Source organism: Cololabis saira, chromosome 17, assembly GCF_033807715.1.
Source record: "Cololabis saira isolate AMF1-May2022 chromosome 17, fColSai1.1, whole genome shotgun sequence".
NCBI lineage: Eukaryota > Metazoa > Chordata > Actinopteri > Beloniformes > Belonidae > Cololabis > Cololabis saira.
This window is the reverse complement of record NC_084603.1, coordinates 34,135,924-34,153,607: the sequence shown is the minus strand read 5'-3', so window position 1 is coordinate 34,153,607 and position 17,684 is coordinate 34,135,924. Positions and strand designations below refer to the sequence as shown.

The 17,684-nt window shown below is 43.9% G+C and overlaps 1 protein-coding gene across 2 annotated transcripts in view; it reads right to left on the bottom strand.

The window, feature by feature from the left end:
* gfra1a (gdnf family receptor alpha 1a) overlaps positions 1-17,684 on the bottom strand; it is a 145,710-nt gene that overhangs the window by 110,740 nt on the left and 17,286 nt on the right. The window contains exon 4 of one of the 2 annotated variants that reach the window (XM_061744735.1): positions 12,773-12,913. The exons of the other annotated variant lie outside the window; for it this stretch is intronic. Within the exon in view, the coding sequence (XP_061600719.1) occupies positions 12,773-12,913 (141 nt within the window). The remainder of the gene's footprint in view (positions 1-12,772; positions 12,914-17,684) is intronic. 2 annotated transcript variants of the gene reach the window in all.

The following is a 17,684-nucleotide window of genomic DNA, read 5'->3' as shown; positions in this document are numbered from 1 at the left end:
AGCCTAGTTATTTTTGTGGTAGAAGTATCTTATCGGTACTCGGTATCGGCAAGTACACAAATCAAAGTACTCGGTGTGAAAAAAATGGTATCGGGGCCTCCCTATGACAGACATTTGGACCCCCAATGTGTTCATATCTCTTTATGTTGTTTTTCTGTAACATTTCCTAACGTTACCATTGCTACAGTAACAAGACTCAGATATGTATCTAAACTTAACTCATAAAATAAAAGTACACCACCGTCTCATGATCTGCTTTGGGGAATTCACTTGCAGTCCAAAATATTTCCCTTCTTTGCCAAATCCACCTCCACGTCCTTCATGTTGTCTTCAAGAACACATCGTGTGGAGTCTGAGCTGCTCATGGAGCTCCGGACCACCGCGGGCTTTCGCCTGGCACTGTGTGCGGTTGTCAGTGGGAAGGAAACACCCGGATCATTTTTCAGCCCTGCGAAAGTGGAGCAGAGGCGGCCTTCTGGTGGGAGCGCGCGCATGTGTGTGTCATCATCGGTGATTTAAACGGATACGCTCGGCAGGATCCACAGCGGAGTGTTGTGAATCACCCATCAGGACACCTGGCTCTCTGCTGAGCGTGAAACAAGGCCAGCTCGCCCCGCCGCCTCCGCGCACGCACACACAAACACACGCGAGCGGCGGGTTTGGCTGCGAAGCCCCTCTCGCCGGCCCATCTGTCATCTCTGTCCCTTTCACCTCTCCCTCCCTCTGGCTGGACAGTGATAAGTGCCCCGCTCTCAGTCAATGCGAAGCTGTGAATAATGGATGAAGTACAAGTTGTGAGCGACCGCAGCGGCGCGACGCTCGCATGATGGACATGCACGCGAAGAGGGACACGGCGGGGACGGCGGGAATCTGCATTCGCCTTTTTTCCGCTGCCCCTTTTCTCTGAACTTGATCTCCATTTGCCACATTTCTTATGTCCTTCTCAATTACACCAGCGGGATATTTAATCTCTTTTCATTTCAAAACAGCACCATTGTCCGCTCTGGAGAGCTAATTCTGCTCAGGAAGTTGTCCTGTCTGACAGCCTGAGTGATCTGACCCCAGGTCAGAATAGCTGTTGAACTTGGTGTTTGACCTGAAAAGCTCTGGCACCACGTCTGTCTCACTCCATGAATAATAGAGGCATCAACACACATGTATGCACACATCCATCTCACCCCTTTTAAGTGCCGGCTCTAAATCTCACTGTGTTTCTACATTTCAAAACACAATCCTACCATGTTCCTGAAAGCGTTAGCCCAAAGTACCGCCCGCCTCCGAGTCTGACCCTGGATTCACACTGAAAGCATCACAAGCGTCATAGGCGTCCGGTTGACATTCATTTTCTATGAAAGCGCTGCGAGAGGCGTTGAAGGCCACAGAGACGTTGGAGGCATCCAGAGCATCAATTTGAAGTTGAAAAATCTCAACTTTATGCAAATGAGCAGCGGCGACGCCGAGGCAGCGTCCAATCACAGACCGGGATTCCTGAAGCGAGAACCCTCAATGCAGATTGTACTTTCATGTACACACAAACTTAAACTCATTCACATGCACACATGAGCAGAGCTGTGCACTAACAAAATTATTTTATCAGTTGTTAATATATTTCATCCAGCAAACTGACATTTGTGCTGATTTGACTACCGTTTTTACCTGAACTGCTCAAGTGAAACACTAACTGAGGGTTGAGGAGCTGGATGGTCCCAACGATTTTATTTGCTACATCAATCCAACGCAAAATAATTAAAAAACATGCTTATTAATCACGAAACACAGTTTAAACATTATGACCAAATCTGCCACGACCCGGTGTGTCAGTGTTTACCGCTGACAAACTCACTCTTATCTATGCGGAAATAACGCCCAAATATAAAGAAGGGTTCCCAAAGTGTGATCCATGGTGAAATAGGAAACTGAAGATGTGCACGCTATATATAGATATATGTAGAGTATATGCACTTTGTTCCCTCCAGTAAAGCGCAGCTTGAAAGCCCCGCCCACTGCAGGCGTCAACAAGCATCGACAGACTATAGTGTGAATCCACCAAGCAGCGCGATGCAGGCGTCCTGAGCCTCCACAGACGATTTTTGACGCTTTCAGTGTGAATCCAGCATAAGTGTCAACGGAAAGCAGGAAGCAGGAAGCGTGACATTAAGCGAGGTGTTTTTGCTGCTCGGTAACCTGTCGGGGGGAGGTTGCTGGTGCATGGTCAGCTCCGCCACCGCTGGCTTCCAGCTTCACGACGCGCTCAATGACCTGTGTTTCGTGCTCCATTAAATAACAAAGAAAGAGGAATGGAGGCAGAAGAGGAGCCTTCTGACAGTGATCCCGCCCTGTTTTGTATCGTTTCATCTTAAGGTTTGTGGTTTGTCCTAAATCTCTTTAAATAGGTATCATTCCAGCAAGTTATCAGTCATACTTATCGATTTCTGATTTGAATCATGCCAGATGAAATGCCACATTTTTGCATCAAGTCAGCTCTGCAGGAACAGATTTAAGTGTTCTTTTAGTTTGACTTCCTTTAGACATGTGTATCAAAGCAGACTGTTGCTTAAAATGTTACATTTCTTCTGAAAACTGCTAGCTCTGGGCTAACCATCCAGGGAAACGGGCTAGCTCACAGAACTAGAGTGGAAATCAAGGCAAAGGCTCTCGGAAGAGAGGCAGAGATAACCAGACAGCGACCAAGGACGAGACCAAACAAGACTCAAGATTAATGCTGTAAAAGTCACTTCACCTCCATGAAATTAAAGCAACTCCCCACCAAAGCCTCCAGGTGATCTGCAGATTAACTTAAGTTCAATATAAGTAGCATTTTCACGTAGACGGAGGCGCCACAAAAACAATGCAATAAAGGATTTGGGCCCAAAGAAAGACTTATTCACTGTATTCCTCCACCTGGCATACTGTAATTTCAACTCGGCCAGCATCGGTGTCGTCTTCAGCGGTGGACATCCGTGTCTGATTGTGAGCCGTGTCTCTGCAGGAAAAGGCACCGTGATGTCAGCCGTTATCAATGACACGCTTTTGATGTGCATCCACAGGAGTTTCAGCTCCGTATCAGGAAGCATCTCCATCCACATATCCTCAGCATGAAGATGTGTCACAGACCGTCCATGCTCACTGGACGTACGAGTGGAAAGGAGCTGAAATCAGCTGGAAATAACGGCTGCTGCACACCGTGCTTGTAAACATGGTGAAAGCGTCACAGGCCACGGAGGCGTTGGAGGCGTCCAGAGCGTCAATTTGAAGTTGAAAAATCTCAACTTTATGCAAATGAGCAACGGTGACGCCGAGGCAGCGTCCAATCACAGACCGGGATTCCCGAAGCGAGAACCCTCAATGCAGATTGTGCTTTCATGTACACACAAACGTACACTCATTCACATGCACACATGAGCATAGCAGTGCACTAACAAACTTATTTTATCAGGAATTAATATATTTCATCCAGCAAACTGAAATTTTTGCTGATTTGACTGCCGTTTTTACCTGAACTGCTCATGTGAAACACGTAACTGATGGTTGAGGAGCTGGATGGTCCCAACCATTTTAATTGCTACATCAATCCAACGCAATATAATTTAAAAAAACGGGCTTATTAATCACAAAACACAGTTTAACAATATGACCAAATCCGCCACGACCCGGTGTGTCAGTGTTCACCCAGACAGACTGCAGCTTCACCGGGACCAACGATGATGGTTGATGTTGATCCAGGACCAACCTGGTTAAGGAGCATCAAACTCACTCTTATCTACGCGGAAATAACGCTGAAATATAAATAAGGCATCCCAAAGTGCGATCCATGGTGAAATAGGAAACTGAAGATGTGCAGCTTTATATAGATATATGTAGGCGTCCTGAGCCATCACAGACGATTTTTGACGCTTTCAGTGTGAATCCAGCATAAGACATTAAGACCGCTTGTTGTGGCTTGTCCATCTCCTCAGGAGACCTGTGAGTTAAATATTAACCATGTGCACACAGATGTCACATATATTATTCATACATATGAGCTCCATTTTCATTTGCATGAACAATAATGGAGGTTAAAAACATATGCTAATTTCAACCATTTAACACTGTTGCCGAGCAACACAATCTGTTTATCTTGGAGCTGTGTGCTTTTTAATTAATCTTCAGTATTGCTATTAAAGCTGTGAAGGTGTGTGAAGTGTGAGCGGCCTGTAAGACGGGAAGGATGAGAGGATAAACGCTGGGGGCGTGGCCCCTCATAAGCTCCTCTGAATAGTGAATACCAACGCTGATTTAAAACCAGCTCCTTCTTTCAGACGCTCGTGACTCGTTGGGCTCAGGAGATTTGAGGCTCTTTCATTCAACGATAACGGCTCCTCTAGAGGACGGCCTGCCGGCGGTCACCTGACCCGACCCGACAGAGGAACCAGGTGATGGCGGCTTTGTTCGTGGGGGTAAAAAGTTTCTCCGCTTTGGAAGTTTTGATCACAAAGCTGTTGCTTCTTATTTTTACTCCTAAGATGAGTCTAATGGCACTTTTCCACTAGTACCTAATCGGCTCTACTCATAGCCATAACAATTCAGCACCTGGAACAGAAGTAGGAGGTTGGAGTGAAGCTGCTGTGACGTATTTGATTGTGTGATCTAAACAAAGAAGACAACAACACTAAAGATGTAGAACCTGGAGGAGATGATAGATGTGCTGCTGGGTCTGTGGCTTGTGTTTGATATCAAGTTAAAAAATGAGAGTGAGAGAAGCTTCAAGCGCTGATGCTTTTTTTTTTTAGTTTGTCTCTGCGCTGCTGAAAAGTCAGCTGGAGCCGTGAGCAGCTATGAAGTGACAGAGCTCCTGGTAGATCTGGTCGTTCCTTATCACCGTCTAGATCCCTTTTTAATTCTCTCCTCAGCACCAGGTTTATGAACATCTGCTCCTCAGAGTTGGATCATGAAACAGACTTTTGCTGCCGTTGATGGTTGAATAAAATGAACAAGAATCCGTCAGTCTCTCTTTCGCTGATTTCCTCCTCCTGACTCAGACGTCTGACTCCAACCCCCCGACCAATCGATGTCCTGTATTGTGATGATGTCAGATACAGCCGACTCAGCAGCTTAGAACCTCGGCAGAATAGATACAGAAAAGTATCTACTCGGCACATTAGACCCCTGGTGGGAAAGAACCAAACCGAGGCCAGTCAGGCTGAGTAGGTACTAGTGGAAAAGCGCCAAAAGTTAAGAACTGCTCCTGTCAGGCTACTGGAAAGGCTTTTTGCATTTTTACACAAAATAGTCTGGGAATGTAACAAAAGACTCATTATTTCTGACCAGCGATCTCAAGAGCCGATAGTCTGAGTTCAGACATCGTGGTTCTGATGATCTGAGACCACCAAGAAGTGAATTTACACCCTCTTTCCACTCTGATTCTGGATGTTATTTCCAACTGAAGGCATATTCTTTCACAGAAAAGTTCTCTCAAGCACTTTGACCCACCTGAAACACAACAACAGTGATGCTGCCCCCCCACCCCCCACCGCGTTTTATCTGCCACCAAGCCTTTGTCCACATGACAGATTTTGGGAATGAACGAGCATGAAAGGAAATGAAAACGAGAGGTTTTTTCATCCCGCTCATCATTCTACAGCCATCTGGTTTGTTTGTCAGCGAGTCTTCAATGACACTTTTGAGCTCTGATCCAATCGGATGACGGGCATTATGGCGATATAAAGGACAGGCTGATATCCTCGTCTGTGATCAGCTTTGATGTCTGATAGCAGAGCGGCTGCTCTCCCGCCGGTACCGAGTCCAGCCGGGATTCCTGCAGCAATATTTATGTTTAATGTATTTTTTATGAAGACTCGGCTGCCATTTTTTTTTTTTTTTTTTTTTTTCCAATTTTCATCCATCAATCTACTTTTTTGAGTCAAGTAAAACATAAAGCGTCCACACAAAAAGAAAAGCTGTGAGGTTGATGTCGTGCTGTTTGTTTAGGATCAGTTTGAAGCTGTTTGGTACACAGTTGTTGTTGTTTTCCTCCCTTTCTCTCAAACGGAAAAGGTTTATCATCTACAATAACCGAAGCACAAAGTAGAACCTCATCTTTGTTTCTCTGTCAGCTTGAAACAATTGCCTCATTTATTTGTTAACAAAAGAAGAAAAAAAAGCCATTTCTCCTTCAGATCCTAGCGGCTGCATCATAAATAACTGTTATTACCTCAGACGATAAATTTCTTTAAGAGACGATTTTGGAAATCTCTTATTTACAATGGCGCCCTCAGAGGCATCCATATTCCTGTCACAGAGCAGAGGGATTAAAGTTTTTAATTAACCTGAATGGAAGCATCCCTGGGGAAGTGCACGCGTAAATATCCCTCTCTCCGACATGCATATATATATATATATATATGTATATACCACCCCAACGCAGACCCAAGCGATACAGCCGGGGGATTCGGGATGTGAGATGCAAAAGCTGGAAAAGTGTGTCTCTGCTTGTGAAAGTACCACACTCTGGAGGACTGCTCGTGCACGTCACGGTAAAAACCGAGCTGAGATGAAATAAAGCCAGCACACTTTGGATCCTGCTGACTCCCCTGGTGTTTATCTTCACAGCAGCGCTGCTTTATTATGGGGTACAATCAGTCGTGTCTGATCACCTGATCGGAAATCGGGGGCCCATCAGGTGGAAATGACCTGAGTCTCTTTTTTATTTCACTTAATTACCTTATTTATCTATTGTCTGTCCCTGTTATTAATAAAGACTCTTGATGTCAGGCGGGTTGTAGGCGTGAGCTTCAGGCTGGGGCGGCTGCAGTGGCACGGGAGCTGACGTATTGGATTGGACCTGGACTTGGTGTCGGCATGTTCTCAAAATCCAATGACAAACTAAGTGTGTGACTGGGACACCCGTAATAATCCATCCATCCATCCATTATCTAAACTCACTTTATTCTTTGCAGGGTCCCGGGGGTCTGCTGGAGCCTATCCCAGCCAATAACAGGCGAGAGGCAGGTTGACCCTGGACAGGTCACCAGTCCATTACAGGGACACATATATACAGACACACTCACACTCACACCTACGGGCAATTTAGACTCAATTTAGAATCAATTAACCTACTATACATGTTTTTGGACTGTGGGAGGAAACCGGAGTACCCGGAGAGAACCCACACAAACACGGGGAGAACATGCAAACTCCACAGTGAAAGACCCCCGCCAGGCCAGGGAGTAGAACCGGGAACATTCTCGCTGTGAGGCAACAGTGCTAACCACCAAGCCACCGTGCTGCCCCCGTAATAATCAAGTTGACTTTTTATGCACCTTTGCCTCCTTGAATGTGTTTTTGCAGTTTGTATCTGGGTATTTGCAAGTCATTTATAGCCAACTTCACTGCAAAAACTCAAAATCTTAACAAGAATATTTGTCTTATTTCTAGTTAAAATGTTTAATTTTTGTCAAAAAAAATCTCATTACACTTAAAACAAGACTCATCACTGGAAAAAACAACAATTTTCGCCTGTTTCAAGTAGATTTTCACTTAAAATAAGTAGAAAAATCTGCCAGTGGAACAAGATTTTTTTGCTTGTAATAAGAAGATAAATCTTGTTCCACTGGCAGATTTTTCTACTTATTTCAAGTGAAAACTTACTTGAAACAGGTGAAAATTGTCAAGTAACAAGTTATTTTTCTGGTAATGACTCTTGTTTTAAGTGTAATGAGATTTTCTGACTAAAAATTAGACATTTTAACTAGATATAAGACAAATATTCCTGGTAAGATTTTGAGCTTTTGCAGTGTTGAGTTCGATTCCGTGACTGATTCAACCAAAGTGTTAAAAAAACAAAACATTCAATCACATTTCATAACGTGACAGCAGCTTTTAAAGTGCAGCTTTTGCAGGCTGGCTTGTTCACACACCATGTTGTGGAAATGCTGGTTTGAGAAGTTGTTTGAAGGTGTTTATGAGATGTGGACTCAAGAGAGGCTGAGGTGATCCGTGGTTTTCATCATCCACAGCTTCCCTGATCCAACAGACCCACAGAGGTTTTCCTGGCGAGTGCAGCTGCACTGATGGGACTTTACTCCTGCATCTGCAACCATGCTGCGGTCCTTCCTGATAGGATTATGTACTCCGAGATTTCACGGAGCTCTTCTCCGGCTTCAATGTCTGTTGCATCATAAAATGTAGCATCACTTTGACATGCAGTGTGTCACATGACTGGAGGCCCGACAGCCGATGCTGCTGGCTGTGGGTTTGGTCTGTCTGTGTTGTTTCACACCGCTGCGTGGTTCCTGCACAGCCGTAGACGGAGAGAGCGGGTTCTTAGCGCAGCGGCTCCAAGAACAGCGCCAGAAGGTACTGACTAACCGGCTGCAACCACTAAACTAATCAGCTCTCCTTTCATTGCTGCAGCGGCGTGCTGGGACCTGGAAGGGAGACTCAGCAGGTGCCAGTTGTGCTGCCTTGTTAAAGAGTACAGATAAAAACATCGCTGGTTTGATTCATTGTGTCCCAATGTTTTTGCTGGAGAGGTCCCAGCAGTAGCCCTGGAGCAAGGCAGTTTTCTGCAGCGTCGGGTGCTAAAAATGCAGGTTTGTTATACTTTAATATGCAATGTCTACTAGTGAAAACTATGGAAGAGTATTAGGGCCAGGCAGGAGAAAAATAAAAATAATATTTTAGAGGAGGAAGATTTTTTTTTTTCATGATGCACTTCGAGAAAAAATGTTGAGAAAAAAGTCGAAATGTCGAGAAAAAAGCCGAAATGTCAAAAACAAAGTCGAAATGTCGAGATTAATGTTGAAGTACAATTTCGAGAAAAAAGTCGATATGTCGAGAAAAAATTTGAAATGTTGAGAAAAAAGTCAAAATCTCGACTTTATTCTTGAAATTGTATTTCAACATTAATCTCGACATTTTAACTTTTTTCTCGAAGTGCACACTAAAAAAATTCTTCCCCTCTCAAACATTTTTTCTCCTGAATGGCCCTAATACATCAGGTCAAAAACTAACAGACTAAAAAACAGCTTTTTCCCTAAAGCCATAACCGCCCTGAACAAGATGTGAATGCCTTCATGTGCAATTACTGTTTTTACTGTGCAATACTTTTTCCCAGACTATCTGTGCAATATTCCACCACATGTGTAACTATATGTTATTATCTGTAAATAGGATCTCAGGTCTTCAATATTCAAATGCACCTTAACCTTTTTTATATTATTTATATTTCATATATTCTTATATTTCTTATTGTTTGCACTATTGTTTCTTATTTGTCTTGCACTGGAGAGGTGATGCTGCTTTCAATCTCACTGTACTCAGGTACATTGACAATAAAGTATTCTATTCTATTCTATTCTATTCTATTCTATTCTATTCTATTCTATACTCTTCTGTAGAAAACAGTGGTTGTAATGCTTAGTTTACATCTTATAGCAGACATGCTTCGTTGCCCTCAAACCCTGATAAATTTCCCCCAGACGTGTATCGGGCTTCTAATTATAAAGCTCCGGCGCATCAGTTGCTGTGGATCAGTACATATCACTGTTAAACCCAAAACTAGTCCATTATATGTTATGTACTTGAAGTTGGTGAGGATGTTACCCTGCAAGTTGGATTTGAGTTCAGACTGCTCCATCCCACCAATCAATGCTCTTCTTCCTCTCTGATGTTCTCCTTCTTTCAGCTTTTTTTTTTATTTCATTGCCATGGTAAATCCCTTTTTTCCATCTTATCCTGTCGTCCGCTCCGCCACACCAGGCGGCTGCATATTATCTTTCAGCGCCACCAGAAATCTCCTCTGGTCTTCCCCTTTTTTCTCCCGCCTGGCAGCTCCATCTCCAGCATCGCTGTACAAACGTATTTTACGCGTCCAAACCATCTCGATCTCGCCTCTTAGATTTATCTCCGCGACATTTGAGCCTGGCTGCTCCTCTGATGTGTTCATTCTTAATCCCATCCATCCTTGTCCCTCCCAAAGACGTGTGCTGTGTCTTGATCAGCGCCGCCGTCTCCCCGCCACATAAAAGGCCGGTGACTTAAATGTGGCTTAAAACATCAGTCTACCGCTTTCTCCCATAACTTTTGAGAAAGTTATATGATGTTTCAGGATGTCTTTGTTTACAGTAATCCCTGGCTATAACGCGGTTCACCTTTCACGTCTCGCTGCTTCACAGATTTACATTGTGCATCGTGTTCTGCATTCTGATTGGCTAAACAGTCTCTGCTTCTTCATTTCCTGTGTCAATAACGTTGGTTGCTTAGCAACAAGCTGAGAACGGCCAATGAGCTTCAGCAGCAGCTCAAGAACGGGGGCCTTTGATGAATCGTTCATTACAGTCTCAGATATAATCCATGGTGGCATGTCGGTTTATAAGAATCTTTTTGCCCAGAAGAAAAAGGAGCGACAACAACGACCCATAACTATGTTCTTCTCTGGAAAAAACACACCTGCACCGCGGGTTTAGAGGAAAAAGACGCTACAGAGTCAGGATGCAGCAGCGTCAGAAGAGCAGGGAAATTTGTCCTACTGTCCTTATTGTATTTTTTTCATAATCATTTTTCATTTTCTCCCATTCAGATCCAATTAATCGGGTCGTGGTGGGCGGGGCTGATCTCCACAATTTGAAGCCTTAAAATATATATAAATAATATAATATAATATAAATAATTGTAAAAAAAAATAAGGTTGCTACTTCACGGATTTAACCTATCACGGGTTCTTTTTGGAACATAACCCACGCAAAAAACCAGGGATAACTGTATTAGAAGAGAGGCTAAAAAAAGAAAGACTGTTTAATTAAGTTTCAACCTGCATTTTTTTATTGTTTTCTAAAATGAGACATATTCTGCCCTTTTTTGAAAGCTGAAACAATGTGCTAAAGTCTTAATTAACTTTGTTTGTGATACGCTTTAGTTAAAACACCACAGAGATCCAGCACCAGAGCTCTTTTCTCCACTCGTGGCAGCTAACATGGCGCGGAGTCAGCTACTTGACTTGACTCCACCCCTCTTTAAAAGACTCCTGGAGTCTTTTAAAATCGTCGCTACGGGTTTTGGACTTCAAGGGATCAGCGGGTTTGTGTGATGGAAAAGGGGGAAAAGCTAAAGTCTACTCTGACCTGGGTCTGTGATCCAAATCTGACACGGAGCGCTAAAGACCCAGCGACAGGATTGTGTTTTCTGTTTTACTTCCTCCATGCTGTGAAGCACTAGTTCTTTTTTTTGACATGTTATGTCTCTTTTAATGGGCTGAAAAAGAGAAATCAACTGAGTAAAAGGGAGAAAGTACATATGTGGTGTCCCTGAAGTTTCCTTCAGAATAAACACTGGTGTTCAGCCTCGCAGCTGCACGTACGCTCGACCTCCTTGAGCACGACCTGCAGCTGAAAATGTGCATTTCTGCTTCTGGCTGGTGCGTACGTGCGCACATCTGTGCATCCGCGCGTAGGCGGTGCTTTTCCGTGTGTACATGAGCGCTGTCAGTAGTAGACGTTCATGGATTTGAGGTCCGGCTTGACAACCTGTCAGAAAGCCACATGCTCGTGTCCACGAGGAAGAAAACACCCACTGTGGGGGCAGATTCAGCATGTGTGCAGTCAGTCGCAAACTAACGACCACATTCCTTCACAAAGACATAGCTGATTGACTTTAGATGTGAAATGAAAGACTCCCCTCCCGCCATCATGGCCTGCAATGAGCAGTAGTTCCGGGCTGAACTACTGCAGCAGTCACAGGCGTCCACTGCCCTCTAAAATGGAAATTCATAAGCCAAAATGGCACAGTGGGAATATCAGAACATGACACCTCCTCTTCTTTTACCCTTACTCTTTTTCCTGTCTCCTGGATCCGTCTTTGCTCCTGCGGTTTCTAACGGAGAAGCACATCTGCTGGAAACGCTCCTGAAGGACATGTCAATCCTCCCCGCTGACCCGGCGCACAGATGGACGGTAGGACGGACTGTGCTTTATCCATCATCCAAATCTTTCACAGGCTTTATCCAATACGAGAAGGAGAGTCAGCCGCAACAGATAAATGTTGCAACTGAATGGTGAACTATTTCTCTTCAGTTGTGCCTGGGCTTGTGTGGGCTGCGTCGTCAGTGGTCTTTTAATTCACTTTATTTGTATCGCACCAATTCACAGAAAGAAAAAAGTAATCTCAGGGCATTTTGCCGAGAAAGTAAACAATTTCCATACAAGTCCAATTAAATACACTCCAATTATAATCCAATTATACTCCAATTACATCCAATTTGTTCTAATCCATTTATAATCCAATTTATTCCAATGCAACCTAATTCATTATAGTTGTATTCACATAATGCCAAATCTCAAAAGCAGCTTAGTTGAGGAAACCGACAGATTGCATCGGCTCTTTAGTTCAATTCCCCTGTAAGGATGCAACACGAGGCAGTTGCAGGAGGAAACTCAAACATGTGGTTGCATGTGCTTTAAACAGGCAAAGTATATTTGCAAAGTTGCAGCACTCAATTGTTTGGATGAACGAGGTTGAACTTTGGTTCGTAGAGCACAAACTCTGAAATTATAGGGAGTCCACAGACACAGGGATGCCATGTATACAGGAGACCCACAATCCCCTTCTTGTTGTGAAACGTGTAACTCCAGTCGATAACAGCTTTCTGAGATCAACATATAGTGACTCTGCAAGCATATTAAATTAAATTAAAGCAGTGCTTTTCGACTTTTCTCCCCTGCAGGGCTCACACCACTCCAGGAAAGCAGTCATGCATAATCAATCACACTCAGAGACACAGCTATGTTTGTTTGTTTACCCAGTATGGCCCAATTGGGATGAGCTCTCCTGTTTCTACTGGGATCCTGCAGCTCGGTGGAGGAGGGGCTCCCTCGGCCCGGGGACACCCTGTCCTCGGCGGCCCCCCTGCCCGGAGAGCTGCTCCACGGCTCCCCACCCTCTGCAAGAGATGCAGCTTCATTCAGGACCAACGTCCAACATCCATCAGGGCTCGTCAGGGGTCAGAAAAGATCACAGGGGGAAGGTCAAGGCCCCGGAACGGTCAGGAGGGAAAAGTGACAGGTCAGAGGGGAAACATCACAACGAGAAAGTGGGAAGAGTTTGCATTCAGATCAATGTGCCGGTGAGCAAAAGTGGCATTCCGGGTGTGGCAAAGGGCAAGAGGAGCACAGAGGAACAGGGTGTCAGATGATCCAAGGTTTCACAAAAGGAGGGAATCTGAGAGTGCCACAGGAGGAGAGTAACAAAAGAGGAGCCTGAAACATCACTGAGGGAGTATAGCTCTTATCTTGCACTAGACAAAACGCGGAAAAGCTTAACTCTTTAATTGATGAAATCGCAACTGCTCCAGGACGCTGTACCAGCTCGGCTCGGCGCAAATGAAGAGGCCCGTTCGCCAAAACTACCAATTGACAAAGTGCACAAATTGTGCAGCGATAGATCACTGTTTAGCCCACTTACGTGCGGAGAGAGAGTACACACAAGCAGATCGATCAAACAGTCACGCCAGCCTCGCGTGAAATAAGCCGAGGATAGAAGTATCCGACGCTGCCTGGTAAATTGGGGGCACACAGTTATAGATTTTTAGTTAGAAGGACGGCCGCGGATGAAACAAATGCAAATTTATGTATCAGTGCCCTCATTTAACATCTCTGAGAGCAAAAAGTGGTGCAGAACAAGAGCTGGGCTGGATGCCGGTCTTGTGTGAACGCCTGCCAGCGGGCGCGTGCACCGGAGCACATGTGTGGGTGCTTCTTGTTTCCCGGCTGCGTGTGTCTGTTTAAGGCCGTGTTTGCTTTTCAGGGATGCTGCTGCTGCTCTGTGATCAAAAGGGAGAGGCACAAAAGGAGACGGGGGAGAGAACAGAGGGGTGAGGCTATAATTCTCCAAAGAAAGCCGTTTGTTAGTCGGAGACGCCGCTTTAATCACACGCACTGTGGCTGTTGACAAACATGATCGCAGGGGACGGAGTGCGAATCCCAATCAAGCACTTCCTAGTGAGCGCGGTGCCGGGAAGAACATTTCCTGGAAGCAGGAAGTTTTGTTGAGAAAAAATTAATATCACAACAGGGAGTGTGTGTGTGTGTGTGCGTGCGTGTGCGTGCGTGCGTGCGTGCGTGTGTGTGTGCGTGCGTGCGTGCGTGCGTGTGTGTGTGTGTGTGCGTGCGTGCGTGCGTGCGTGTGTGTGTGTGTGTGCGTGTGTGTGTGCGTGTGTGCGTGTGTGTGTGAGTGTGTGTGTGTGTGTGTGTGTGAGAGAGAGAGAGATCCCAATGGTTTTTAACTAAAATTAGCCCTGAGTACGAGCAGCACAGCCACGTTTTTAAATACTCTCGTGTCGCACGTTGTTTCAAGTGCAACAATACAGACTAATGGAAAAGAATACAGCGCTTATTGCATGTACTTTGACATTGATTTCTTTACAGACAATATTATTCAAGATATTTCATGTTTTCGTTTAGATCAACTAAAGACCATTTCTAAGGAAGAGTATTAGGGCCATGCAGGAGAAAATAAATTTTTGTTTTTTTATTGCGCACTTCGAGAAAAAAGTCGAAATGTCGAGAAAAAAGTCGAAACGACGAGAATGATGTTTAAATACGATTTCAAGAAAAATGACGAAATGTCGAGATTAATGTTCAAATACAATTTCATGAATAAAGTCGAAATTTCGCCCTTTTTCTCAACATTTCGACTTTTTTCTCAAAATTGTACTTCAACATTAATCTTGACATTTCGACTTTTTTCGAAAGTGCTTAATGAAAAAAAAAATCTTCCTCCTCTAAAATATTATTTTTATTTTTCTCCTGCCTGGCCCTAATACTCATACGTACATTTCAGACCTGCAAGAAATTAGTGGAGAAAAGACAGATGTCTTTTCTCCAAAGGAAACATCAACAGGTGTGATTTGGTACAAAAGTAGCATCCTTAAGAAATACTGCGTCAGAGGAGCCGAGATAAGTAAACGAGTTCCACTTTCAACTTTTCAACTGTCAACTAATGCATCAGAATTTATTTCTCTTACGGTAATTTCAGTCTGTAAGGGGCAAGGGGGCAAGAGTAAGCTGGACAACTGCTAATTCAGGTAAGGGAGAGTTAATTTAACCACAACCATAAGGGATTGGTCTAGGAAACCTTAGCAAAATAGGGGAGCTTCATTCACAAAAAACATTTAAAACTTCCCAGTGAAAAGAAGAAGCCTTGAGTTAACCTTGTCCAGAGGTGGTGTACATAAATACACTTCAGAGCTTCAAGACATTTTTCGCTGAGGATTTCCACACAGTCTTCAAAAAGACAATGCAAAACCACATTCTGCACAAATCACAAAGACAAAATAACATCTGAAACGCTTGGTTGCACGGTTTCATCAATACCAACGGCATGTTAAGTGTGAGCAGGAATTGCAACGAAGCGGTTAATCTTCACTGCCCAAACTTTTATTGAATAAGCTGCTTGCTAGAAATGCAAAAACTGGTTGTATTTTGACTAATTAGATGACAAAAACAAACAAACTTTGAATATCTTTGGTTTATAGTGCCTACAAAGCATTTTTCACTATGGCACCAACATTTTGTGATTGAGCTTGTACATTAAACCGCAATGATAATCCATAAAAACAAGGCCGGGGTTTTGTATCCCGGGGATTGTTCACCTTGGCCTTTTTTCCTTATGTACGGCTGTAACAGCTTTGGCAGGTAGAAGAATCTTTGAAATCTGATCAACAGTGAGTGAAACATTCACTAAACAGAAGCAGCGCAACATAATGGGGCGCTCATAACTCAGAATACGGCTGCTTTTACAGTACGTGCAGGTGTTTTGACAGCAAAGAGGGCATCGGCAAATGAAGCAGCACGCCGAAATTCTGCAGGAGGCGAGTTGTTTGAGGAAGACACTGGACATCTGACTGACAGCAGAGGTAGCGTAGCGTTGCAAGGTCTTGCTTCCTCAAAACAAACGGCTCTGTATCTGTGCTTTTCCAAACATGTCAAGTCCTCACTTCCCAAAGCTTTCTCTGAATCCTTACTTTGTCTTATTCAGATGTCTCTGTATGTTAAATAACAGCTGTTCAGCTGTCAGTCAAGGCTTCCTTACTCCATATAGACCCTATATACAGATCAGAGCTCTCCTTTCTAGATTCAAACACGAACACTGGTGAAATCTTCAACAAAAAGAAGCGATCTGTCTGAGAATGAGACGTTTCTGTTAATCTTTTAGACAACGGAAGAACTATAACTGTGTAAATCCACCGCTGTAAAGGAATGAAACAGTATAGCTCAGTGCAGTCTGGTTAGCTTTGGAAAAGTATGGAATCCATTAAGACACAACGGCTACAAGTAAAACCCTTGACAGCTGGACTCGCGTGAGTTAATCCGAGCGCTGGCCGTCTGCAGCCGAGGCCTCGGCGTCGCGGCTTAGCACGAGCCGTGGCTTTGGCACACCTGCTGGAGGTCAGTCACGCTTCGGCCAGCTGAGCCCGACACAACGCTCTTTTAACACTTTGGTGTTTACTCTAGGATGCTGAAATGAGAAGTTGTCCCTGATTTAATCCGGGGTAACTCTCAGTTTTAGCATGTGATCGGTTAGGTTTAGGAAAATTATCATGCTTTGTTCTGAAATACACCTCACCACAACATCAGTACAGCCGCAGAGTTGCAAACACTGGCTGATACCAGCCCAGACCTGATTTTAACTTTAAAGATTGAATTATATCTGTACCCAACTACTCACACCATGTCCCTCCCAACCATTGCCAGTCAATGGTTTGCTGTGATGGACCCGTGACATGTTTAGGGGAACCCTGCCTCTCGCCCCAATAACAGCTGCCATTCCAACCCCCCCCTAAAAAAGACGGAAAGAGGAATGTGCAGGAAATGGAAGGAATGAACGACTACAGTACTGTAGATCCAATTGGGTTATAATGAATTCTACCAAATGTAACTTTTTTTTAATTGGACTTGTATTAAACCTATAATCCTGTGTCTCTTAATTTTTTTTGTCCCAGTGAAATATTAAGAAAACCCTTATCAGTGCAAAGCGTTTTTGTTTGGGGGGGTCCCGTGACTCTGCTGCACAGGATTAAACTGGTATGAATGAATTAATAGTGGAGGTAATAAGCAGCGAATTTCCCTCTTTGGCACTTGTCCCCCCATGTTTTCAGCAGCATTGCTACAACGCTTCAACCTTAACTCCATTGTTGGCATTTTCACAGTGGCAGGTGAAACCATTCCAAAATGGGGATTATTTTTAGGATATGAGATTAAATACTGAGAAAAAATAAATAAATTACAAATTGTAATAGTTTTTCTTCAATCTCACGTACCTCCAGGGGTACAAGTACCCTATTAGAAAAACAGTTCTATAGGCTATTATGTGTCATGATAATAATTAACACCTCTTTCCCGCATGCCCTCCATCGATATATATATGAAATACAGAAATGGCTCCTCGGTGTTCAACACAGGGAAGCACACTTCTGCATGCTAATGATGCTAACACCAACTTGCTGCGGCCATAGGAGAGAATCTTTTTATTTTATATATAGACTACTGACGACTAGTTATTAACTAACAGCCTAAACTAGTCACTACGGTCTAATAACTGAAAGAAGTTTGTTTTTCAAAAGGCTCCTAGTTAGCTGCTGTATCAACTAGCATTGGATGCTAGTTTTGCATCACGGCTGACGTCTCCACCTACTGTTGACACTTTACAGCTAA